Source organism: Salvelinus alpinus, chromosome 11 (assembly GCF_045679555.1).
Source record: "Salvelinus alpinus chromosome 11, SLU_Salpinus.1, whole genome shotgun sequence".
NCBI lineage: Eukaryota > Metazoa > Chordata > Actinopteri > Salmoniformes > Salmonidae > Salvelinus > Salvelinus alpinus.
The window spans coordinates 26,252,294-26,279,363 of NC_092096.1; the positions used below are offsets into that span (position 1 = coordinate 26,252,294).

The window sequence follows — 27,070 nt, forward strand, 5'->3', positions numbered from 1 at the left end:
GCATACATAGCCTAGCACGCACCACTCAGCATACATAGCCTAGCACGCACCACTCAGCATACATAGCCTAGCACGCACCACTCAGCATACAGTCTAGCCTAGCACGCACCACTCAGCATACAGTCTAGCCTAGCACGCACCACTCAGCATACAGAGTCTAGCCTAGCACGCACCACTCAGCATACAGAGTCTAGCCTAGCACGCACCACTCAGCATACAGAGTCTAGCCTAGCACGCACCACTCAGCATACAGAGTCTAGCCTAGCACGCACCACTCGGCATACAGAGTCTAGCCTAGCACGCACCACTCGGCATACAGAGTCTAGCCTAGCACGCACCACTCGGCATACAGAGTCTAGCCTAGCACGCACCACTCGGCATACAAAGTCTAGCCTAGCACGCACCACTCGGCATACAAAGTCTAGCCTAGCACGCACCACTCGGCATACAAAGTCTAGCCTAGCACGCACCACTCGGCATACAGAGTCTAGCCTAGCACGCACCACTCGGCATACAGAGTCTAGCCTAGCACGCACCACTCGGCATACAGAGTCTAGCCTAGCACGCACCACTCAGCATACAGAGTCTAGCCTAGCACGCACCACTCAGCATACAGAGTCTAGCCTAGCACGCACCACTCAGCATACATAGCCTAGCACGCACCACTCAGCATACATAGCCTAGCACGCACCACTCAGCATACATAGCCTAGCACGCACCACTCAGCATACATAGCCTAGCACGCACCACTCAGCATACATAGCCTAGCACGCACCACTCAGCATACATAGCCTAGCACGCACCACTCAGCATACAGTCTAGCCTAGCACGCACCACTCAGCATACAGAGTCTAGCCTAGCACGCACCACTCAGCATACAGAGTCTAGCCTAGCACGCACCACTCAGCATACAGAGTCTAGCCTAGCACGCACCACTCAGCATACAGAGTCTAGCCTAGCACGCACCACTCAGCATACAGAGTCTAGCCTAGCACGCACCACTCAGCATACAGAGTCTAGCCTAGCACGCACCACTCAGCATACAGAGTCTAGCCTAGCACGCACCACTCGGCATACAGAGTCTAGCCTAGCACGCACCACTCGGCATACAGAGTCTAGCCTAGCACGCACCACTCGGCATACAGAGTCTAGCCTAGCACGCACCACTCGGCATACAAAGTCTAGCCTAGCACGCACCACTCGGCATACAAAGTCTAGCCTAGCACGCACCACTCGGCATACAAAGTCTAGCCTAGCACGCACCACTCGGCATACAAAGTCTAGCCTAGCACGCACCACTCGGCATACAAAGTCTAGCCTAGCACGCACCACTCGGCATACAGAGTCTAGCCTAGCACGCACCACTCGGCATACAGAGTCTAGCCTAGCACGCACCACTCGGCATACAGAGTCTAGCCTAGCACGCACCACTCAGCATACAGAGTCTAGCCTAGCACGCACCACTCGGCATACAGAGTCTAGCCTAGCACACACCACTCGGCATACAGAGTCTAGCCTAGCACACACCACTCAGCATACAGAGTCTAGCCTAGCACACACCACTCAGCATACAGAGTCTAGCCTAGCACGCACCACTCAGCATACAGAGTCTAGCCTAGCACGCACCACTCAGCATACAGAGTCTAGCCTAGCACGCACCACCACATCTCAACACCACACCGCGCTGCCCCTCACCGTGCTGCCCTCACCTCACCGTGCTGCCCCTCGCCACACGGCCCCTCGCCACACGGCCCCTACGGCCCCTCACCGCTCTGCCCCACACCGCCCCTCACCACACCACACTGCCCCTCACCTCACCACCCCTACTTGCTCACACATTAACTTTTCAAACACACACACACACACACATTCTCTATCAAACACACACGCTCTCTTTCAAACACACACGCTCAGCCAACTCTGAGTGCAAGAGATAAGCATGCATCGCCTCACAGCTTTCCTATAAGAAGCCACCCTATAGCCCTCCTGTCCTCCAACCCTCCCATCCTCCAACCCTCCCATCCTCCTGCCCTCCCATCCTCCCCTGGCTGTTCTTTTAATCCACTACCCAGTGAAAAGACCCACTGCAGTTAATAGTCATGAATAGCAAGGTCAGCGCCAGGGGACGGCCAAACAAAGGATGAAGCTGCCGCCGTTGAAGCACAGCAACGCTCAGCTCCACTAATCTCTAGTGCCACTTCACCTGTCATGGTGGCATCGTTGTATCGTAACTGTCCTACCGCTGGGGCGTTACGGGGTTGAAATAAATGTCCGATTTTGACCCCTGTATCAGTTGTTAGGGGCAACTTCAACTTGTTTGACCGTAACATTCTAACTGCTCTAAATGTTGTCTAACCTCATAGTTATTTTTATTGTCTGTTTTGCTGACCCTTGACACTTGTTCTGTGTTTCTCATTGGCCAGGTATCGAGTGTCCGCGCGGCTCCAGGAACATGCCCGGCGGCATGCAGGTGGCTGAGCCCTTCAGCGACGAGGCCATGGCCTTCACCAAGGAGCTGGTACTGCAGAGAGAGGTAAGAGCAACATTCATTAAAGCTCCAATTTCTTTGATTTCAGTGGTTTTACTTGCGACTGCATGTTTGGCTGGTTTTGCAGTCTGACATATTGGATCACATTCGACCTCCAGTTTAATTTTGTCTCCTGGCTTTCTTTAGTGTGGTTTTTGATGACTGGGTGTGTTTGTAAATTCTCTCTGCAGTGCCAGAGTGTGTTCAGAGTGTGCTCTGGGCGTTCGTAAATTCAGAGCGTTGTCAGATTGTCCGTTCGTAATTTCAGAACCTTTCTTTCTCTGTGGGTTCAGAGAACACACTGGACGTAGGTTTGATCCGAGTGTTCTGACCTCACAACCTCAAGCAACCAAGCTAACGTTGGCTAGCTTGCTAGATACTTCTGGACACAAATGAGAGAACACCTCACTCTGACCATTTTACTCACCGTAGTAGAGCTGGTTTGGCTGTTTTCATGTTATCTAGAGCGTTGGTGATTCTAACTGTGCTGCAGGCAACAATTAGTTACGCTTTTTTTGCCGATGTTTACTGACACCGGCCATATTCAACGGGTGTTTAACGTTTGTAAATTCATCAGTTATTCTGCGCTTTAGCACACTCGGACGAGTACTCTGAAATCCGAGTTGATAGCCAGAGTGAATTTACGAACGCACCCTCTGAGTTGCGTGGAAGGTTGACAATTTTGGATCATGTTTGATCTCCATTTAGGTTCATCTGTGGTGCCTAGTTTCACTTGGTGAATGCCATTCTAAATTGTCGATAGGAGTTGTTTGTGTTAACTGTGAACCGAGGCCTAGTCTTCCCTCCCCTTCCCCTCATGTCCTTCTGCCATACATCCTTTTCTGACGGGCCGTGGAGAGACGATTAGGGCCTCCACTCCATCAATTGACCAAATCCATAGAACGTCTCAGTTGAGTAATGGTAGAGCAGAAAGAAGGGGAGACGGGGAGGACAGGCGATAATTTATCCACCTCAATCCACCTTATCCACCTCAAAACCACCCTGTTATGCCCCACTCTCTCTGAAACCCAAAACCTTTCACAGGCCGACTTCCAAACCCCTTTCGTACTCTCTGGCAAATGTGGCCTTGTCGCACCCTCCCTCCAGATACTCCCTTCTACAAACTGATTCAAGATCAATGTTCTATCTCCCCACTAATAATTAAGGGTATAATTTGGCACGGGTAAGCTGATCCTAGATCCAAACGTTTATTGACATGTAAAACAGAAAGCTGCTTATTTAACTGGAGCCCATTGAAGCTAGCTCTGAATCCAAGGACAGCTAGCCTCCTGTAACTCTCCTCTCCGTTGGACCCTGTTGAAGGGCTCTGTGGGGGAGTGTGTATCCCATGCTCCTTTGAGCCCCTCTAATTGTCATGGAAATGTGGCTTTGAGGCCAAATGTGTTGGCTGGTGTGGAGCTAGAAGGCTAGCCTGTGTAGGATGAGCTGAGCTAGCCAGATTGCTGCACTAGATTCCCAACTGGAATGCTTTGGAAGTGGAATTGAGGTTAACAGGGGGAGTATTAGTGATGGGGGTGCAGTCGGACTCGGACCGCTCTGGCTGACAGGGACACACACATGCATAACACCCACACATACATATACACACACAATGTTATACTCAACACAATATAATAAGTAATATATGCAATTTAGCTTTTATTCAAAGCAACTTAAAAAATTAACTGTATTTTTAAAAATGTATACTTTATTTAACTAGGCAAGTCAGTTAAGAACAAATTCTTATTTACAATGACGGCCTACCAAAAGGCCTCCTACGGGGGCCTGGGATTTAAATAATTCATAAATAAATACAATATAAATATAGGACAAAACACACATCACAACAAGAGAGACACAACACTACATAGAGACCTAAGACAACATAACATAAGGCGGTAGATACAACAATACATCATACAAAGCAGCCACAACTGTCAGTAAGAGTGTCCATGATTGTGTTTTTGAATGAAGAGATTGAGATAAAACTGTCCAGTTTGAGTGTTTGTTGCAGCTCGTTCCAGTCGCTAGCTGCAGCAAACTGAAAAGAGGAGCGACCCAGGGATGTGTGTGCTTTGGGGACCTTTAACAGAATGTGACTGGCAGAACGGGTGTTGTATGTGGAGGAAGAGGGCTGCGGTAGATATCTCAGATAGAGGGGAGTGAGGCCTAACAGGGTTTTATAAATGAGCATCAACCAGTGGATCTTGCGATGGGTATACAGAGATGACCAGTTTACAGAGGAGTATAGAGTGCAGTGATGTGTCCTATAAGGAGCATTGGTGGCAAATCTGATGGCCGAATGGTAAAGAACATCTAGCCACTCGAGAGCACCCTTACCCTGCCGATCTATAAATGATGTCTCCATAATCTAGCATGGGTAGGATGGTCATCTGAATCAGGGTTAGTTTATCAGCTGGGGTGAAGGAGGAGTGATTACGATAGAGGAAACCAAGTCTAGATTTAACTTTAGCCTGCAGCTTTGATATGTGCTGAGAGAAGGACAGTGCACAGTCTAGCCATCCTCCCAAGTACTTGTATGAGGTGACTACCTGAAGATTTAAACACTCAGAGGTAGTAATCACACCTGTGGGGAGAGGCATTCTTCTTACCAAACCACAGTACCTTTGTTTTGGAGGTGTTCCGAACAAGGTTAAGGGCAGAGAAAGCTTGTTGGACACTAAGAAAGCTTTGTTGTAGAGCATTTAACACAAAATCCGGGGAGGGGCCAGCTGAGTATAAGACTGCATATAAATGGATGAGAGAGCTTCCTACTGCCTGAGCTATGTTGTTGATGTAAATTGAGAAGAGCGTGGGGCCTAGGATTGATTGATTAAAGAGCTCAGCCATGTGCTTATTGTCAGAAATAACCACATCAACTTTAAGGGACATGGGCAGCTGTGAGGAGGAGGGTTTATTCTCTAGGTCTTTAACCGTTTTCCAGAACTTCTTGGCATTAGACCCACAGAGAGAACTGATCCTTAAAGTAACTAACTTTGGCCTTCCGGATAGCCTGAGTACACGTTTCTCATTTGCCTGAACGAGAGCCAGTCAGCCTGAGTATGCGTGTGCCGAGCCTTTCGCCAAATGCAATTCTTGAGGTGGAATAACTCTGCAAGATCACGGTTGAACCAGGGGCTGAACCTGTTTTTAATTCTCATTATCTTTATGGGCGCGTGTTTGTTAACAATACCACTGAAAATATCAAGAAAGAAGCCCCAAGCGTCTTCGACAGAGAGGATCAAGCTGATTCTATACCAATTTACAGAGGACAGGTCATGAAGGAAGGCTTGCTAATTCAAGTTTTTCAGCAAACGTCTATGACAAATCAGGACATGTTGTTTCACTGAGCAGCCATTACAAACACAGGCTGTAAAACAGTGATCACTAAGGTCATTACAGAAAACACCAGAATGATACCTATCAGGATTATTTATGAGGATAACATCAAGAAGAGTAGCCTTTTCTGGGTGTTTGGAGTCATACCTTGTGGGATTGGTAATAATCTGAGAAAGATTACGGGAGTCCTATTGCTTTAGGACCTGGTCAGGTGGTTTAAGCGTGTCCCAGTTTAGGTCACCTAGCAGGACAAATTCAGACTTAGTGTAAGGGGCCAGGAGAGAGCTTAGAGCAGGTAGGGTACAGACCGGTGATGATGGAGGACGATAGCACCCAGCAACAGTCAACAAAGATCTATTAGAAAGTTTAATGCTTAAAACCAGCAAATCAAATTGTTTGGGGACAGACTTGGTGGAGACAACCGAGTACTAAAGATGTTCCTTGGTAAAGATTGCAACTCCCCCACCTTTGGAAGATCTGTCTTACTGAAAAAGGTTATAACCAGAAAGGTTAACATCAGTATTCTAAACACTCTTCCTTAACCACGTCTCAGTAACGACCAACACATGTGGATTGGAGCTGTGAACCCACACTTTCAATTGATCCCTTTTAGGTATTAAGCTTTTTGTGTTAATGTGCAGAAAACCCAGGCTTTTACAAGAGCAGAAGACAGTGAAGCAGATATCAGAGCACAAGTCAGAATTGCGGCTAGCAACAGTAGGTGGGCCAGGTGTACATGCACATCAAGGCACGGCATAGTACAGGGAGAGCTCTGCAGTGCGGATTTATGACATCTGAATGTGCATCAGATGGCAACAAGATCAAATTTACAGCATTTTCATCAGGTAACATGAATACAAAGCCGGCGAGAGGTGGTTAGAATAGGACGGGAGGCCAAAAGTCTGTGTAACCAATAGAGGGTCAGAGTCCCGAGTGTGGGAACAAACAGTCTGTCCCACGGTTGGGTAAATAAAGTTTGTAGTAAACAAAATATGCAGGAGTCATGAGGCAAATAGCAAAATGCACAAGAAAAAAAAATATATATAACGACTTGGGGAGTGTGGTGGTGGTACCTGTACCAGACAGGGGGAGACAGGCCAGTGCAGACGGTGACAGATCGCCAGGTGGAATCCTTGCAGCAATGCAGCAGGACACAGGAGTAGGAGTCACACCCACTGGGGAGATGCTTTTATTTCTGGTGTCCCGTTTCTAGTAGAAAATGCCAGTGAATGGTCTTTGAACAGCAGGTGGGGGCTTCAGAGGATGTGTGAATACTTTTTACATATTGGTGGCCCCAGGAATCGAACCCATAACCCTGGCGGTGCAAGCACCATCCTCCACCAAGTGAGCCATGCAGGACCACAGTCATACCCACGTTGACTCGGTCACGCACACCCTCGGAAACTCAAAATTGTCTTCCTTCTCTCACACGACATGCAAGTCCCTCTTGCCCTGTCTCGTCTGTGTGAGTTAGCATGCTTAGGAGAGACTGCTGCTGCTGCCTTAACCTACTGGCTGTGGCTAATGCAATCTTAACACTGCCCAAGCTAATTGTACAGAGGGAGAGAGGGATGGACGGAGAAAGGGGGGGAGGGGAAGAGAGAGGGAGGTAAAGGGAGGGAGGGGGGTCAGGGAGAGATTGAGAGGGAAAGAGAGAGTGGGGAGAAATATCCTGTTATCACACTCTTTCCATCTCTCCATTCCCCAGGTTGAAAATGAGGGCCTTAGTCGAAGTGGTCCGATTACATTTCTTTCCGCCCCAATCCCCCCAGTGTCACTGCGTTTTAAAACTGCCGCTCCGCTCCAATGGATGCGAATGGAGCCCAGGTGAACTCATTTTAGGACGTTTTCTGACTGAGTGCAGATTTCTTTTTCATTTAGTGAATGATGTTTGATTGAAGCTGCTCTCCAAGTGGTCCACTTTTCAGGGAATAGGGTTTCATTTTAGTTTAGAGGGAATTCTCCATGGGCATCTCCACCGATGTGTTTGTAGTTTTCGGAATCAGATTGTCTATCGGTAATTTGAAGTCTTAGCAGGGGTATTCGACTTCAAGGCCTCGCATGTGCCAAACCGACGCCACGTCAAACATCATTCCCTCTCCCTTGCCCCTTCTTTTACTTCTCCCTCCTTTCGCCTCCTCTCCCCTTTCCTCCTTTGAGGAATTCTGTGTTAGTGCAGGCTTGACGGGTGGGCTGGTATGTTGGGGAGGAAGTCTGTGTTAGTGCAGGCTTGACGGATCGGCTGGTATGTTGGGGAGGAAGTCTGTGTTAGTGCAGGCTTGACGGGTGGGCTGGTATGTTGGGGAGGAATTCTGTGTTAGTGCAGGCTTGACGGGTGGGCTGGTATGTTGGGGAGGAAGTCTGTGTTAGTGCAGGCTTGACGGGTGGGCTGGTATGTTGGGGAGGAATTCTGTGTTAGTGCAGGCTTGACGGGTGGGCTGGTATGTTGGGGTGTCATCACACTCTTCAATGTTCTCTTTCTAAAGCACTGCGGCGACGGCGTCTTCATTTCTCCTGATGCAAACGCGCATAATTAAAGTGGCGCGTGTTGAGAGGAGCAGCCATGATTTCTGCCACTATTTTTATTATCTCTCTTGCTCTCTACATCTTGGTGTCTACCACTCGCTCTCCCTCCACCTTTCTTTTTTCTCTTTCTGTCTCTCTCTCTCCTGCTTCTTGCTCTCTGTCTTGGTCTCTCGCTCTCTCTCTCTCTACCTTTTTTCTTTCTGTCTCTTGCTCTCTGTCTTGATGTCTATCTCCCTCTCTCTCCCATCTCTCTGTGTGCAGTCTTAATCTCTGACTGACACGCGCTCCTTCTTCCCATGCGTACTTCTTTAAAATAGCTTGGCAGTATTTCAGGGCAAAGGCATTTAGAAACAGCCCAAATAAGTTCCTCTTTTGATGTTTCCTCCTAGAACCCATATGTCTCCCGAGGTGTATCGTCGGCAAACATTTTTACATGTTCATTTCCCATCTTTCTCTATTTCACACCAAGGAGGGTTTTTGTTCATGAAATGTTTGTGTGTGGTAATAGATATGAATTGTGTTGAGTGCAGAGTTTTTGCGTGGAGAGGAACAGGGGAGTGGGGAAACCATGTTTCAGAGGTATAGGAAACGGAAGGGAAGAGGAAGATGGAAGTGGTAAAAGTGATATGCTTTAGGGCCTGACTGCAACAGAGTAGTTTCTGTTCCATCCCTCCATCACGACTGTCTGTGACAGACAGAATGAGAGAGAACAATAAAAGACTGAGGGAAGTGAGATTTAAAGAGGCCTGGTCCGCCTCCCACGCGTGGCTCTGACCTTGTGTGCGGGGACACACTCATTGGCCTCTGACCTTTCTCAGTCTATCCATCCCTCTCTTATTCTTTCTCTCTTTCTGTCTTTTTTAATTCAAATTTGGTCTTTCATTCACTTGATCGATTCCATCCACATGCTTTCTCTCTCTGTTCTTCTCTCTCTCCTCTCTCCTCCTCTCTCTAGCTCTCTTATCCTCTACCTAGCTCTCTTATCCTCTACCTCTCTCCTCCTCTCTCTACCTCTCTCTACCTCTCTCTACCTCTCTCTACCTCTCTCCTCCTCTCTCCTCCTCTCTCCTCCTCTCTCCTCCTCTCTACCTCTCTCTACCTCTCTCCTCCTCTCTCCTCCTCTCTACCTCTCTCCTCCTCTCTCTACCTCTCTCCTCCTCTCTCTAGCTCTCTTATTCTCTACCTCTTCCTCTCTTATTCTCTACCTCTTCCTCTCTTATTCTCTACCTCTTCCTCTCTTATTCTCTACCTCTTCCTCTCTTATTCTCTACCTCTTCCTCTCTTATTCTCTACCTCCTCCTCTCTCCTCCTCTCTCTTCCTCTCTCCTCCTCTCTCTACCTCTCTCTACCTCTCTCTACCTCTCTCTACCTCTCTCCTCCTCTCTCTCCTCCTCCTCTCTCATGTACAGTGCCTTTAGAATGTATTGACATCCCTTGACTTTTTCCACGTGTTGTTGTTACAGCCTGAATTCAAAATGATGTCACTGATCTACACACAATAGCCCAGAATGTAAAAGTGGAATGATGTTTTTGGAAATGTTTACAAATTAATAAATGAGAAGCTGAAATATCTTGAGCCAATAAGTTATTCAACCATTTTGTTATGGTAAGCCTAAGAAAGTTCAGGAGTAGAAATGTGCTTAACAAGTCACATAAGTTGCATGGACTCACTGTGTGCAATAATAGTGTTTAACATGATTTTGAAATGACACATCTTTGTACCCCACACATACAATTATCTGTAAGGTCCCTCAATCGAGCAGTGAATTTCACACACAGATTCAACCACAAAGACCAGGGAGGTTTTCCAATGAATCACAAAGAAGGGCCCATATTAGTAGATGCAGACATTGAATATCCCTTTGAGCGTGGTGAAGTTATTAATTACACTTTGGATGGTGTATCAATACACCCATTCAGGAAACAGGCGCCCTTCCTAACTCAGTGGCCAGCGAGGAAGGAAACTGCTCAGGGATTTCTCCACAACTAACATAAATGACAGCGTGAAAAGAAGGAAGCCATTAAAGTAATACTGCAAAAAATGTGGGAAAGAAATAAAATACAAAGCATTATGTTTGGGGCAAATCCAACACATCACTGAGTACTACTCTTCATGTTATCAAGCATGGTGGTGTCTGCATCATGTTTTGGCTATGCTTGTCATCGACAAGGACTAGGGAGTTGTTGTTGATAAAAATAAACGAAATAGAACTAAGCACCAGGCAAAATCCTAGAGGAAAACTTGGTTCAGTCAGCTTTCCAACAGACAATGGGAGACAAATTCACTAAAACACAAGGCCAACCTGGAGTTGCTTACCAAGATGACATTGACTGTTCCCGAGTGGCCTAGTTACAGTTTTGACTTAAATTGGCTTGAAAATCTATGGCAAGACTTAAATGGCTGTCTAGCAATGATCAACAACCAACTTGACAGTTTGAAGAATTTTTAAAAGTATAATGGGCAAAAATAGCTCTTAGAGACATCAAGATATATTAGTATTTTCTATATAATTTTTTTTATCTTATCATTTTTCTTCCACTGACATTAGTATTTTGTGTAGATCGTTGTCAAAAAATGACTATGAAATCCATTTTAATCCCACTTTGTAACAACAAAATGTAGGCAAAGTCAAGGTGTGTGAAGGCACTGTATGTGTGGACAGTTGATTTTATCACTGTAGTATCTAGTAGGCTATACGGTATCAGAGCTGAGTGAACTCATCCCAGACACATCAGGTCACTCTGTCTCACCCTCGCACCTCTGGCCCTTCCTGTTCTCACGTCCACCATTGGTCAGTGACAGCGCAGTACCCAGTCATGTGTTAGTTAGATGGCCAGCGCCCCCTGTTCCCAGGCTGGCACGGGGTTGGCGGCACATCCCGACAGGACAGGTGTCGGGCGGGAGTGGGGTGCAATGACTCATGTGGCCCGCACAGCAACATTCACTCAGTCAGTCACCACAGATTACAGGGCACAGACTCCCTCGCTGCTCAAGAAGCTTTAACGCTAATGTCTGTGATTGGGCTCTCCACAGAGTGTCGGTGGTTTTGTGGGTGTCTGTGATTGGGCTATCCACAGAGTGTCGGTGGTTTTGTGGGTGTCTGTGATTGGGCTCTCCACAGAGTGTCGGTGGTTTTGTGGGTGTTTGTGATTGGGCTCTCCACAGAGTGTCGGTGGTTTTGTGGGTGTCTGTGATTGGGCTCTCCACAGAGTGTCGGTGGTTTTGTGGGTGTCTGTGATTGGGCTCTCCACAGAGTGTCGGTGGTTTTGTGGGTGTCTGTGATTGGGCTCTCCACAGAGTGTCGGTGGTTTTGTGGGTGTCTGTGATTGGGCTCTCCACAGAGTGTTGGTGGTTTTGTGGGTGTCTGTGATTGGGCTCTCCACAGAGTGTCGGTGGGTTTGTGGGTGTCTGTGATTGGGCTCTCCACAGAGTGTCGGTGGGTTTGTGGGTGTCTGTGATTGGGCTCTCCACAGAGTGTCGGTGGGTTTGTGGGTGTCTGTGATTGGGCTCTCCACAGAGTGTCGGTGGGTTTGTGGGTGTCTGTGATTGGGCTCTCCACAGAGTGTCGGTGGGTGTTTTAGGTGTGTGTGTCTAATGGGGAAGCCTTTGATTAGTTGAATCAGGCGTTTTAGTGCTCTGCTGGGGGGGGGAGCCTGTCCATCCTTTCTGTGGAAGTTTGAAAGTAATTGCTGCATTGGAAATGGTACCTTTACCTGCAGCATTATGAAACACCTGCCTAACCCTATCATTTCTCCAAGCCAGACACAGCAGGTTGGTGGCACCTTCATTGGGGAGGATGAGCTTGTGGTAATGACTGGAGTGGAATTAGAGGAATGGTATCAAACACATCGAACACATGTTTTCCAGCTGTTTGATGCCATTCCATTGAATCTGTTCCAGACATTTATTATGAGTCGTCCTCCCCTCAGCAGCCTCCTGTGAAGCCAGCCTGTATGAGAATCACCCACTATATGCATTTGGAGGTGGCTAGGCCTGTTTAACATTCTCCTGCTCACACAGTTATGGGTGAGAAAGTGCATCCTTCATGTGTTTTGAGCCCTTTAATGTCTATTTTGCCTCTCACTCCAAGACCATATTGGATTTCTCCTTCGTCTGGCGCTTTGCATTGATTTCCGTTCACGTCTGAATTATTTGGCGTGAGTCAGATTACACAAGTGCTGCGCTTCCATCTCTCTCTCCTCCTCCCGTCTCCCTCTCTCTATCTAGCGCTTTCCATCTCTCTGTGTGTACATTCACGTGTTCATCTGTATGCACAGTCAGGTCTCGGTGAGCTGACATGCTTGTGCCGATATACAGTGCATTCAGAAATTATTCAGACCCCTCGACTTTTTCCACATTTTGTTACGTTACAGCCTTATTCTAAAATGAATTAAATAGTCCCCCGCCTGCCATCAATCTACACACAATACGCCATAATGACAAAGAAAAAAATGTTTTGCAAATGTATTAAAAATAAACATATCACATTTCCATAAGTATTCAGGCCCTTTACTCAGTACTTTGTTGAAGCACCTTTGGCAGCGATTACAGCATAGAGTCTTCTTGGGTATGACGCTACAAGCTTGGCACACCTGTATTTGGGGAGTTTCTTCCATTCTTCTCTGCAGATCCTCTCAAGCTCTGTCAGGTTGGATGGGGAGCGTCGCTGCACAGCTATTTTCAGGTCTCTCCAGAGATGTTCGATCGGGTTCAAGTCTGGGCTCTGGCTGGGCCACTCAAGGACATTCAGAGACTTGTCCAGAAGCCACGTTGTCTTGGCTGTGTGCTTAGGGTCGTTGTCCGGTTGGAAGGTGAACCTTCGTGCTCTGGAGCAGGTTTTCATCCAGGATCTCTCTGTACTTTGCTCCGTTCATCTTTGGCCCGATCATGACTAGACTAGTCTTCCAGTCCCTGCTGCTGAAAAACATCCCCACAGCATGATGCTGCCACCACCATGCTTCACCGTAGAGATGGTGCCAGGTTTCCTCCAGACGTGACGCTTAGCAGTCAGGCCAAGGAGTTCAATATTGGTTTCATCAGACCAGAGAATCTTGTTTCTCATGATCTGAGAGTCTATAGCTGGAGCTATGACAGAGTAACCATCAGGTTTTTGGTCACCTCCCTGACCATGGCCATTCTCCCCCGTTTTTCCGGGCGGCCAGCTCTAGGAAGTGTCTTGGAGGTTCCAAACTTCTTCCATTTAATAATGATGGAGGCTACTTAGTTCTTTGGGACCTCGGGGACTCCTATCAAGTTGTAGAAACATCTCAAGGATGATCAATGGAAACAGGATGCACCTGAGCTCAATTTCGAATCTCATAGCAAAGGGTCTGAATAGTTAATGCTTTTTCTCTTTTTTATTTGTAATACATTTGCAGAAATGTCAAACCTGTTTTCACTATGTCAGTATGGGGTATTGTGTGTAGATTGCTGAGTAGATTGCTGTGTAGATTGCTGAGTTACTTAAATTTTAGAATTGGGCTGTAACGTAACAAATTGTGAAAAAAGTCGAGCTCTGAATACTTTCCGTAGGCACTGTAGCGAAATTGTGTGTGTGTCTAGTTAAATAATAGATGGTGTGTTTTATAGGCCAGACAGACTTGGGGACACTGAGAATTCTCCCCCTGGGGACAGTTTGTTTGTAGGGTCTTTAAGACATTAAACCACCAATACTATTCTCAATATCATTTCCTTATATGATTTATATAGAATACATGGATGTCTTCTTCCATCCACTACTTTTATTCAGAACTCTTTTACTTTAGTAGTATTTACATGCTTCTCATGCCAATATGCCAATATGGTTTATTGAATTAAATTCAAGCACCAGAGCATTGCCTCTGCACTAGGCGACAACCTAGCCATGAACGCACCCGGTCCCCTGCGCTTACCCAGTGCCAGTGTGTGAGAGATGTCGTTATCCGTGGCCCTCTTTAATAGTAGTGACTTATAGGATGGAGGAGAGAGGAATGTCCCCCATAAACTCCTCTATGCCACGGCAGAGAGAGATGGAGGGAACGAGAGAGAGAGGTATGTGCTTTATCATCCCCAGACGTTTATGAGCGTGACCTTGTGTGTGTGTGTGTGTGTGTGTGTGTGAAAGAAAGAAAACGCTGATAAGCTCTGGCTAACAACTTCACCATCCATTCTGATGAGCCCCACGGTACTCCATACATCCTGGTTCTCTGAAGGCACACACACACACACACACACACACACACACACACACACACACACACACACACACACACACACACACACACACACACACACACACACACACACACACACACACACACACACACACAGTCACCTATGGGCTTGAGAATGTAAAATGTATGCTCTCATGCCTGTAAGTCGCTTTGGATAAAAGCGTTTGCTAAATGGTATATATTATTATACTGTATATACATTAGATGGAAGTGGAGCAGCCATTTTGATCGTGATAGATCAGGGGTGTGTGTGTGTCGGGTGCTCGTTGATGTGAATAGACAGCCTATAATTAGCTAGATTAGCTCTGCTCTATGACCTTTCATGAGGCATGATGTGTTATGACTGGTCACGCTGTTCTTACCTACACACACACACACACACACACACACACACACACACACACACACACACACACACACACACACACACACACACACAGACAGTGGTGGGACAGAGAGGGTGTGTGTGAGTCCCCTACTGTGAGTCTGGACCCGGCGGGCGGTGCTGTTATGCTAAAGGGACTAGCTGTAGCTGAATCATCTTAATATGTCTTACCCTTCATGTCAAGGGCACTGCACCATGAAAGACCTCAGTGACGTGAATAATACATGTTCTGTGGTGCAGGTAGATCTCTCTGCCGCTCTCTGCTTCTCTCTCTGCTGCTCTCTGCCGCTCTCTGCTGCTCTCTGCTGCTCCCTGCCGCTCTCTGCTGCTCTCTGCTGCTCTCTGCTGCTCTCTGCTGCTCTCTGCTTCTCTCTGCTTCTCTCTCTGTCGCTCTCTGCTTCTCTCTCTGTCGCTCTCTGCTTCTCTCTCTGTCGCTCTCTGCTTCTCTCTCTGTCGCTCTCTGCTTCTCTCTCTGTCGCTCTCTGCTTCTCTCTCTGTCGCTCTCTGTCGCTCTCTGCTTCTCTCTCGCTCTCTGCTTCTCTCTCGCTCTCTGCTCTCTGCTTCTCTCTCTCTCGCTCTCTGCTTCTCTCCCTGCTTCTCTCTGCTTCTATCGCTTTCTGCTTCTCTCTATCGCTCTAGCGCTCTCTGCTTCTCTCCATCGCTCTCTGCTTCTCTCCATCGCTCTCTGCTTCTCTCCCTGCTTCTCCTTGCTTCTATCGCTTTCTGCTTCTCTCTATCGCTCTAGCGCTCTCTGCTTCTCTCCATCGCTCTCTGCTTCTCTCGCTCTCTGCTTCTCTCCATCGTTCTCTCCATCGTTCTCTCCATCGCTCTCTCCATCGCTCTCTCCATCGCTCTCTCCATCGCTCTCTCCATCGCTCTCTCGCTCTCTGCTTCTCTGCTTCTCTCTCTCGCTCTCTGCTTCTCTCTCTCGCTCTCTGCTTCTCTCTCTCGCTCTCTGCTTCTCTCTCTCGCTCTCTGCTTCTCTCTCTCGCTCTCTGCTTCTCTCTCTCGCTCTCTGCTTCTCTCTCTCGCTCTCTCGCTCTCTGCTTCTCTCTCTCGCTCTCTCGCTCTCTGCTTCTCTCTCTCGCTCTCTGCTTCTCGCTCTCTGCTTCTCGCTCTCGCTCTCTGCTTCTCGCTCTCGCTCTCTCCATCGCTTCTCTCCATCGCTCTCTCGCTCTCTGCTTCTCTCTCTCGCTCTCTGCTTCTCTCTCTCGCTCTCTCGCTCTCTGCTTCTCTCTCTCGCTCTCTCGCTCTCTGCTTCTCTCTCTCGCTCTCTGCTTCTCGCTCTCTGCTTCTCGCTCTCGCTCTCTGCTTCTCGCTCTCGCTCTCTCCATCGCTTCTCTCTCTCGCTCTCTCGCTCTCTGCTTCTCTCTCTCGCTCTCTGCTTCTCGCTCTCTGCTTCTCGCTCTCGCTCTCTGCTTCTCGCTCTCGCTCTCTCCATCGCTTCTCTCCATCGCTCTCTCCATCGCTTCTCTCCATCGCTCTCTCCATCGCTTCTCTCCATCGCTCTCTCCATCGCTTCTCTCCATCGCTTCTCTCCATCGCTTCTCTCCATCGCTTCTCTCCATCGCTCTCTCCATCGCTCTCTCGCTCTCTGCTTCTCTCTCTCTGCTTCTCTGCTTCTCTCTCGCTCTCTGCTTCTCTCTCTCGCTCTCTCGCTCTCTGCTTCTCTCTCTCGCTCTCTCGCTCTCTGCTTCTCTCTCTCGCTCTCTGCTTCTCTCTCTCGCTCTCTCGCTCTCTGCTTCTCTCTCTCGCTCTCTGCTTCTCTGCTTCTCGCTCTCTGCTTCTCTCTCTCGCTCTCTGCTTCTCGCTCTCTCCATCGCTTCTCTCCATCGCTCTCTGCTTCTCTCGCTCTCTGCTTCTCTCCATCGCTTCTCTCCATCGCTTCTCTCCATCGCTCTCTGCTTCTCTCGCTCTCTGCTTCTCTCTCTCGCTCTCTGCTTCTCTCTCTCGCTCTCTGCTTCTCTCTCTCGCTCTCTGCTTCTCTCTCTCGCTCTCTGCTTCTCTCTCTCGCTCTCTGCTTCTCTCTCTCGCTCTCTGCTTCTCTCTCTCGCTCTCTGCTTCTCTCTCTCGCTCTCTGCTTCTCTCTCTCGCTCTCTGCTTCTCTCTCTCGCTCTCTGCTTCTCTCTCTCGCTCTCTGCTTCTCTCTCTCGCTCTCTGCTTCTCTCTCTCGCTCTCTGCTTCTCTCTCTCGCTCTCTGCTTCTCTCTCTCGCTCTCTGCTTCTCTCTCTCGCTCTCTGCTTCTCTCGCTCTCTGCTTCTCTGCTTCTCTCCATCGCTCTCTGCTTCTCTCGCTCTCTGCTTCTCTATCGCTCTCTGCATCTTTTTTTTTTTTTACCTTTATTTATCTAGGCAAGTCAGTTAAGAACACAGCCTAGGACGACGGCCTAGGAACAGTGGGTTAACAAGGCAGAACAACAGATTTTTACCTTGTCAGCTCGATTTTTACCTTGTTCGATCTAGCAACTTTTCGGTTACTGGCCCAACACTCTAACCATTAGGCTATCTGCCGCCTACCTACTTCTCTCTCTACGTCTATCACTCTCTACTTCTCTCTACTTCTCCATCTCTCTTTCTCTCTCCAACTGCGGGGTTCATAGATTTTCATCTTACGACTCAGAGGACATAGATAAAAAGAGATGTTCAGGAGAGGGAGACGAAGGCAGGGAGGCAGCCTGTCTTTCTGAGAGCCACGTGCTGAGAAGGTAGGAGTCCACATTTTCCTTCTGTCCCTCCCTCTTTGTGTGTCTCTGCAGACAGCAGTTCTCAGTGAACCTGTGCACCAGTGTGATTCACCTGGCCTATTTAGAAGATCCAGTTTGTCAAATTCTCCTCCCATCCTCGTCCTCCTCTTCGTCCTCTCTGCTTTTTCTTCTTTCTCTCCGTGTTTTGCACCAGCCTTTTGTGTTGTTGTCCTCTCCTGTGGGCCCACTGACTTTCTTTCTCTCGCTTTTCTCTTGCTTCTATTTTGGTCTTTCTCTCATTTCTGTCTCCTGTTTAGTCTTTCTTTTCTCTCTCTCTCTCTCTCTCTCTCGCTCCCTCGCTGTCTCTCTCTCTCTGTATCTTTCTCTTTCTTTCTCTCTGTCTCTCTGTCCGTCTCTCTGTCCCTCTCTCTGTGTTTGCTGGCTGTAGGAGTTGGACAGTGTGTTGCTAAGTGACTGGGTTGAGTGGGTCCGCTGCTGGGGACCTTATAGAACAAGCTTGTTGTCAAGAGCCCTCTCTCACACCTTTCCTCCCTCCCTCCCTTCCTCTTTTTTTATTCTCTTGTTCTCGTTTGTCTGGTTGTTCCTCTTGTGTTCTTTTCGCTCCCTTCATCTTGTTTTTACCGTATGAGGGGATGTTATTAAGACATGATAGTAGGTTGTGTATGTGTGTGGTGTGTACCAACCTCTCTTTGTTGGTGGCTCCAGACAGTGACATAACGTCCCACTGTGGGAGGAAAGGACTTGGATTCTTTCGTCTCCTCCTCCTCTGTCAGCAGTCCAGGTGTCTCTGCCTGGTGTGTGTGTGTCGTCAGGAATGAAACAGTTTTGAGTAATCCATCATGTTCCCACTTCCCCTGGACATGCTTGTTTAGCCAGGCAAGTGTCCTTTGTTTCAGAACCAGCTTTAGCAAAACAATTGTAGTAACCAGTACAGCTGGGAACAAGAAGCTCCGATCTCCCCCTGTCGTGGTCAATGGCCATGCCTGCGCCCGTCCAGAGTGAGTGACGTTCAACACCCCTGAGCTGTCACCGGAACGCTAGGTAATAAATAATAACAGTTAATAAAATAACAGCATTATTTCGGGTGACTGTGGTACGGATGCTGGATTAACTAGCAGGGTGTTGTGTTTAGTAGCACCACACACACACACACACACACACACACACACACACACACACACACACACACACACACACACACACACACTTCTGGTAATTTAGGGAAACTCCTAAATAGATTTTAGGCCTTGGCTCTATTAAAAAAAAAATGTAAGGTTGTTTTTTCTTAATGTGGGTTATAATCTCATAAGCCTAAGCAAGTACATTTTGTAATCAACTCTTTGGCTGTCTGGGGGGGTGAGGTCAAATCTTGACGTCTGTGATCTTCAGGTTGGAGCGCTTGAAAGGTGCCAGAGTTTCCGACTAGAAGTTGGATGACCGTTCCAAAAGATTTTTCTCTATTTTTGCTTAAAAAATTAAATTGTAATCAGTTGTTTTGATTGCTCTGAGGTCGGAGATTTCCAAGTTCCCAGTTGTTTTGAACGTGGCATTAGTCTCAGCGAAGAGAGGGAGCGAGCAGCAGAGGGTCCGCCTCACGGTTCCTGCTCTCCTTCCTCTCCTCCGGTGAGACTGACCAGAGAGAGGGGACACCGTCTTCTACCGGATAGAGAAACTCGACTCTCACCTCATCTGCCTCATGCACACATTCACATTGTTCCTATATTTTTTCTCTCTGGCTCTCTCGCTCCAGCCTCCAGGTGCTAACAGTAAGGGCCCAGCATGTCCTTCCAAAACCATCAAATGCCCTTCACACACACACACACACACACACACACACACACACACACACACAGGGTTATCGTGGCTTTTCTTAGTTATCTTATTTAACCTTTTAATGAGCCTTTGACTCAGCAAACATTTATTTGACCAGGAAGTCATCATTCTTTAATGTCTTTACTCAAATCCCCGTTCCTGAACACCTTGTTGGGTCCTGTACCTACACACTCAACTAGCATGCACCTCTCCCCACCCAGGTCCGTATCATCAGTGCAGTGCTATTGATCGGGAGTGATCGTAACAACAATGTTGCCCTCCGCTACGTGTGTGTGACCTTTACTAAGCAGGGACAATAGGAGCACCACACACACACTCACCTCTGACTTATGGATGGACTTTCTCTTCCTCCTTTTTTCTTACTTTTTTGTTCGCTCTACACCTTTGATGCCCTAACTTTTTCAGTTCTGCCTTAGCCTCTCTTTCCCTTTCTCCTCATTATTTTTATATTTTATCCTCCCCTCTCCCTCCATCTTCCTCCCTCCTCTCATCTGTTTAAAGGCAGTCGTCAGCACTTCTGTTTGCGGCCCCTGGATGACACGTGTGATTAGGATGATAATTGTAGTAATTGTTGAGGGAATGAAACACTACCATCACTCTGCTTTTTTTATATCTTCTACCCTCTGCTTCTTCCTGCTCCGCTTTCCCTCTTCTTTCTCTCCTTCTTTCTCTCCTTCTTTCTCTCCTCCTCTTTCTCTCGTTCTCTCTCTCGCTTCCCTTGCTTACCCTCTTCTTTCTCTCCTCCTCTTTCTCTCCTTCTCTCTCTCTCGCTTCCCTTGGTTACCCTCTTCTTTCTCTCCTCCTCTTTCCCTCTTCTTTCTCTCTCTCGCTTCCCTTTCTTTCATTCTCTCAACCAGTCTTTCTGTCAAAAAAAATAAATCTAGTCCCTCTCTACCTCTCTTACCGCTCTTTCTCTCAATCATTCGCTTGCTACGGTCTCCTTTTCTTTCTTTCTCTCTACAGTCTGTCTACCTCTAACTTTCTCTCGTCCCTCTATCTCTACCTCTCCCTCTCTTTCTCTACCTCCACACTCCCTCCCACTCATTCTCTTAACATTGCACCGTACTCAGCGTTAGTGGGGATTAATCTTTTAATCGATGCTATCGAATTGCCTTGTTGTGGCAAGAACTTTTGACTTGTTGTCTTATTGTGGAAACTTTGTTTTTGTACGAACAGGAGTGAAGCATTGGGGACTGCTGATAGGTCCCTGAATAACAAGCCACTGGCGCTTACACAGCTTACAGGGGTCTCGTTTGGGCTCTAATAAGCTAGTAGTGTATATTTATGTGTTTCTATTGCAAATATAATTTGCTGTGTTGTCTTTTTCATGTGTGTGTCAGGGTTTCTGTTAGCCGGTAATAGCTGGCTTTTGGCCTTTAAACAATTGAAAGGCCAATAAAGAACAACTCCTGTTGTGAAATGATGCTTTTTATCCTGTTCATTGATGGAACTACATTAGACTGGTCATGTTTATTGGTCTCTGGGTTAATTTGCATACTTTAGTGGAATTAGATTGGCCCGTGTGTGTATCCGTTATGTATCTTAACACATGCACAGAATAGAGATGCAGAGACTTTGAGCAGCAAATCAGTCAGACAGCACTTTTATAAACCCAATCATTGCTCAACAATTCTAAACGCAATCGTGTGTTAAAAATATTTTTGGGACAACCATTAAAAATAGCAGTTATTTGTTTTTCTGAACTGGTAATTAAAGTGCGCTTCCCATTCGCCATTCAAATGCGTAGGTAACAGAAGGCAGGCTTTATCAACACGTCACACCACGTTGCAATGATCAGGAAGCAGTAGCCATTTTGAAAACCTATGGCTACTTAATTGTTCGACACCTGAATATTTTAATACATATTATGAGGCGTGTTTTACCTTGCTTCAAAGTAGCTTGGCAAATCCAACCATATCCTTGGTTGCATTGATTTGATACAGACTTCCATGTGCCATTGTTCTAGTGGTTTTCTACTTTCTCTCACTGCCCGGACGCCAAATGCTCATGGCAAAATTCTATAGCCTAGTTAGCCAACTCCTGTCTATACAGAAATAAATAAAATAACTCAAAATAGGCTACTAAAGCATGATTTGGCCACAGAGGATCATTAGCTTCCTCTAGCCTTTATAAGTTGTGTATTGTTTTAAATCGTATTGCCTACAGTCGGAAGGAAAGGCAACGCGCGCAATTTGGGCAGAACACACAATTTGGAAAAGCTCACGGTGCGATTCCCAAACAGATGATTGTGGAGTTGCGACTGTCAGTGAGAAGTAGAGGCCATGTCACAGTATTTCAAAATTCACTGGCGGTTAAACACAGCTTGGAATGCAAATGGCTGTTGCTGTAAAAAGACTGTCATCTGTATTTAACTTATCAAAAATGTTATCGGCACCAGCGGAGATCATCGGCCATATCCCCGGTGAGTGTGGGCTGCCTATATCCCCTCTGTCATTGTTGAGTCATTGCCACATTCATTTAGTTTATTCTTGGACCATCATTTCCTCCTCCAGTTGATTCTGTGTGTCTCATTGTCAGAGACCTATTAGATGTAGGCTACCCTGTCGCATTCACAAAGATTCTCCTAATGTCTCCAGTCATATAAAGTGGAGTAGTATTGCATGAAATGTGTTTTTCCCGTACAAAGAAAGAAACTTATCTTATTAAGCCTGTTTCCCAGGCTTCTACACGGGCTCAGCCATGTGTTGAATTGAATGGTCTTTTCCAACAGTGATTGAGTTGTATTCAATTATGACTATCCAATCTACTCATCACATTATGAATAGTAACTCTGCAAATGTAATGATGCATGGAATGCTTTTTATGGTGAAAATGGTCTTCCCCAAACTTAACTTATGCTGCCTAGGCTAGTGATTTTGCTGTTCGTTTCGCGTCTTGTTGGCTGAGGAAAAGTACATGTGGACAGTTATTGTTCAAATTGTAAGGACACACGTCATTGCATCCTCGACATGCATGTTCTGTTAAGATGAATTACCATAATGTAAATGTGATTTCTGTCTTTCTGAGCACCGTGGGTGGACACCCTAATCAATTTACCACCCAATGCATATGGGTCCGGTACATTTCTCAAATATCCGGAAAATTAAAATGATGCCGGTCAAATGTCCAGCGCCACATTTTCCTGACCGAAACCCTGGTAAGTGTGTGTGTCTGGCTCGCAGTTGCTCCCTTTTTGTAGAATGGCGAAGGTTCCTATGACAACAGTGCTTGTTGTATGCCGGCATGATCCTGGTGAAGGCATGAACATGCTGCTCCACACACACACACAACAGCTGTCATCCTGAAAACTGCCAACCTGTCCCTCTCCTCCCACCCTTTATTTTCTCTCTCCATCCCCCCCTCTCTCCCTGTGTTGACACAGAGACAGGGCTACCATGTTGGTGGAGGAGAGATCCCTCTCTCTCCCTGTGTTGACACAGAGACAGGGCTCCCATGTTGGTAGAGGAGAGATCCCTCTCTCTCCCTGTGTTGACACAGAGACAGGGCTCCCATGTTGGTAGAGGAGAGATCCCTCTCTCTCCCTGTGTTGACACAGAGACAGGGCTCCCATGTTGGTGGAGGAGAGATCCCTCTCTCTCCCTGTGTTGACACAGAGACAGGGCTCCCATGTTGGTAGAGGAGAGATCCCTCTCTCTCCCTGTGTTGACACAGAGACAGGGCTCCCATGTTGGTAGAGGAGAGACCCCTCTCTCCCTGTGTTGACACAGAGACAGGGCTCCCATGTTGGTAGAGGAGAGACCCCTCTCTCTTTTCTCACTTCCTGCTGGGCACACACAATCTCACAGCAATGTTTTGTCTCTTACCACCAGGGCTGCCCACCGTGCCGATACCGTGCCGTTTCACATCAACCCGTGTGTCTGTCGTACGCTTATTGAGTTGTCAAATGCCTGGCTGACTGGCTCCTACCATGTTGAGGTCACAGGCCCAGTCCTGCCCCCCTCTTCTCTCTTCTCTGCCGTCATACACACACCTTTGTAGAAGAGTGTTCTGTCAGGCAGTCTGTCAGCTTGGGCCTTTCAATAAGCGTGTCCTTCCCTTTAGTTCATCCATCGGAATCAGCTGCGGCAGAGTTCTCTTTTAAAGAGTGTGACTAAAAGAGAGAGAGGGAGTAATCCCACGCGAGCTTACCCCAGCACAATGTCTGACCTCTCCAGGCTGCTCTCCGGTCCCCCGCACCCCGGAGAAAGGCCTCTGATCTCAACCGCAGCGGCAGTGATCCCCCCCCTCCCCTGGTCTCCAAGGAGAGCCGGAGCTCAAAGAGAAGGACAAGCCACAGAGCCAGCCAGGCAGAATCCTTTACAAGGCAGGGAGATCTGACTAGTATGAATAGAAGAGAATCATCTGATTGGGCCAAGAGAATAGGCTAGAAGAGAGAGGTGTGTGTGTGTCTAACCCCAAGGTTACAGAAAATGGTGTGTCTCAACAAATATGTGCAGTACCTTTGATACACTGTTATATAGTCAGATAATCAATCCCACATGACAAGATAGACTATACATATTCCGTACAGTTCTTCCCTTGTCTCTAATGTCTGTCAGTGGCGATATGACACACACTCAAGCTAAATATTCACATGCATATGCGTAATCCATTATTTTATTCACACACAAATCGCACACTCCTCCCATCTGTGACATTTGCAGAGATGTGTAGGAGTATTGGGTGCCTGTGTCCCTACAGTGGTTGCTCCACTAAAAGTTTTGCGATTATGCTGCGGGACTTAGAGGTAATTTGTGGTTTAGTACGGTACCCTGCGTCACCACTTCATTGCTCCAGACCAGCACAAGGGGGAGTTAGAGAACTAATTATGCTTTTGGGTCGCTACTGTGTCGCTAACTGACAATGAATTGGCTAAATAAACCTAAATAGAAACTGATAATTGTGCAGGACTTCAGTATTACTTACTAAAACTGTTGTTACACTAAGGTTTTTATTATTTTATTTTGTTAGGATTATTTTTCTCTTACTGTAGTAGTGTAGGCCACTCCCGACCGGTCACGTTATACAGCACCTGAGTGGTGCAACAGTCTAAGACACTGCATAGCAGTGCAAGCTGTGTTGCTACAGATGCTGGTTCAATACCCCTGCCGGCCTCGACTGGGAGACCCATGAGATTACTGTAGGTTTTTGGTTTCTCTTCCTCTAAAACCAGAAATAACAAACTGGCTTTATTTACAAATTAGTAACAATGTCTCACCCCATGTTCATGAATGGCCTTTTTCTCACACATTTTACGTTATTTGAAAACAAACTCATCTCCAAATATTGTTATTTTTTAAACAAAGCGATTTATTATTATTATTATTATTATTATTATTATTATTCATTTAGAATGATATTAAAGCCCCTTGGATATTCTGACAGGTATATTATGAACCCTGTTATTAGCAGGACAATATATATCGGTCATGTTGTTCATGGCTCCCGACTGGCGCACAATGGGACTGCCTTGCAGTTCTCCAGCTGTATCCACTGAAAGCGCGTGAGCTTCAAGGCACGAGGGCAGGGGATGGGCCGCAAAGCCGCGCACAGAAGACCGACCTAGCCCATGGGGAAGGGAGGAGGGGGGGGGGGGGTGGACCCTCGCCACACTGGGTAGCACAGAGCAACACTTTAAGGGGCATTGCACTAATAATGGTGCTGACTAGGGAAGCGTTCCCGCTGTTCTAGCAGGTAGCTGGACAATAGACTTGCCTAGATGCCGCGCACGACACAGGGATTCTTTCGCTAAATAACCCAGCACTGTAGCCTACTTCCGACTGTCACGTTGTACAGCGCCATATTATCCGTTCCATCCTATCGGAAACCCAGAGGGGTTTTTCATTTTTCTTGGAATATAAACACCATAATATTAATCAAACTAATCCCAAACTCTGAAAGTAATTGGAAAGGTAGATACAAATTATTTGTGACATTATGGTTACAATAAGGAATGTAAACAAGATGCTGTGTTTTTATTTACAGTAGGGATGGACAGCTGGTGGCATTTTGAAAACACGTTTTCAAACACTAGTAGGCTGATTATCAGGACAATAGCCTTTATAGCCTGGCTACTGTAGGTGTGGACATCCCCCCACTACCTGCAATGTATTCGATGCTTAAGGACTCTGAAGTGTTACATTTCTAACTCAAAACAGCAGTACAGTATTTCTTCATCAACGTCTTCATGCTTTAGTTAATAAAATAACTTGAAGAAAGACATTCAAAATGCAGATGGTTGTTTAAACTACGTTTTAGTTGCCCTTCCACCCTGCTCCACGACCACGGGTTAAATCTGGCTCAAATGATCAATGTATTTGTTGCATTGTAGTATCGTCAATTTCTCTAGCCAAAATGTCTTGATGGCCTCAAAAGATTGGACACACCTACTCATTCCAGGGTTTTTCTTTATTTAACTTTTTTCTACATTGTAGAATAATAGTGAAGACATCACAACTATGAAATAACACATATGGAATCAGTTAAGAACAAATTCTTATTTACAAAGACAGCCTAGTCCTTCCTCCCCATCGGGGAATTGAACCCCGGTCTCCCGCGTGCCCAGCACTGTAGCCTACTCCCGACCATTACGTTGAACAGCTCCATATTTTCCGTTCCATCCTAACGGAAACCCAGAGGGTTTTTAGTTTTTCTTGGAATAGAAACATCATAATATTAATCAAATTAATTAAGCAACATTTCTTAAAATCAGTACCATATACTATGTTCTTACAATAATAGGTTTTAAATTCTCTAGTACAGCCACTTTTGAAGGCTATCAAATGCTTCTCAAAGATGCCCTCTGGTGGTCAAACTAGCACTAACTAGCATTAATGGTACCAGTGGTTGACACTTAAATAACGTGCCATAGAATTCTGTGGCACCATGCAAGCTGTGCTGCAGTACGCTGCAACTTTTAAAGGGAGAACCACTGTACATATCCTCAAGGATGTTTTATTAAGAAGATACCATGCACAATCACATGATTTGACACACACACACACACACACACACACACACACACACACAGCCCTTCTCTGTAAGACTACGTGTTAGCCTCTGCAGAGTGTGTGTGAGTACAGCACAGTAGGTGCAGGCTGGTGAGTAAAGGCTGTTTATTAACACCACAGACAGACGATGACTAAGGCTGTTAACACCACAGACAATGACTGTTGTTAAAGGCTCTTTGTTAACACCACAGACAGACAGTGTGCTCCTGCTGTCTCCAGACAGACACTCGATGACTGTTGTTCATTAAATCCTGCCCAGCTGAGTGCTAGGCTAATGGCCATGTCGTTTGGCCACTTAGCGTCGAGATAGAGACGCAGTGAAGATGGATTTACAGGATGGGTTGGCTGAGTGAGGGGTAGAAGAGATATTGGGGGGGTTCTGGTTATTCATTTAAGTCTGGCAGAGAAAGATGAGCTGCATACTGATCAATACGTTATCGTAGCAGATGTCAGTGTTCTTGATTAGAGAAGAGGCCTACGTGTGTGTCCGTGTCTCTCTCTCCCAGTGAATCCAGAGGAAAGGCCATCGAATG

The 27,070-nt window shown here is 46.8% G+C and overlaps 1 protein-coding gene across 1 annotated transcript in view; it reads left to right on the plus strand.

The window, feature by feature from the left end:
• The window catches only part of snd1 (staphylococcal nuclease and tudor domain containing 1), a 351,126-nt gene that overhangs the window by 121,054 nt on the left and 203,002 nt on the right, over positions 1–27,070 (plus strand). Inside the window, exon 16 of the mRNA XM_071332224.1 lies at positions 2,424–2,533. Within this exon, the coding sequence (XP_071188325.1) occupies positions 2,424–2,533 (110 nt within the window). The remainder of the gene's footprint in view (positions 1–2,423; positions 2,534–27,070) is intronic.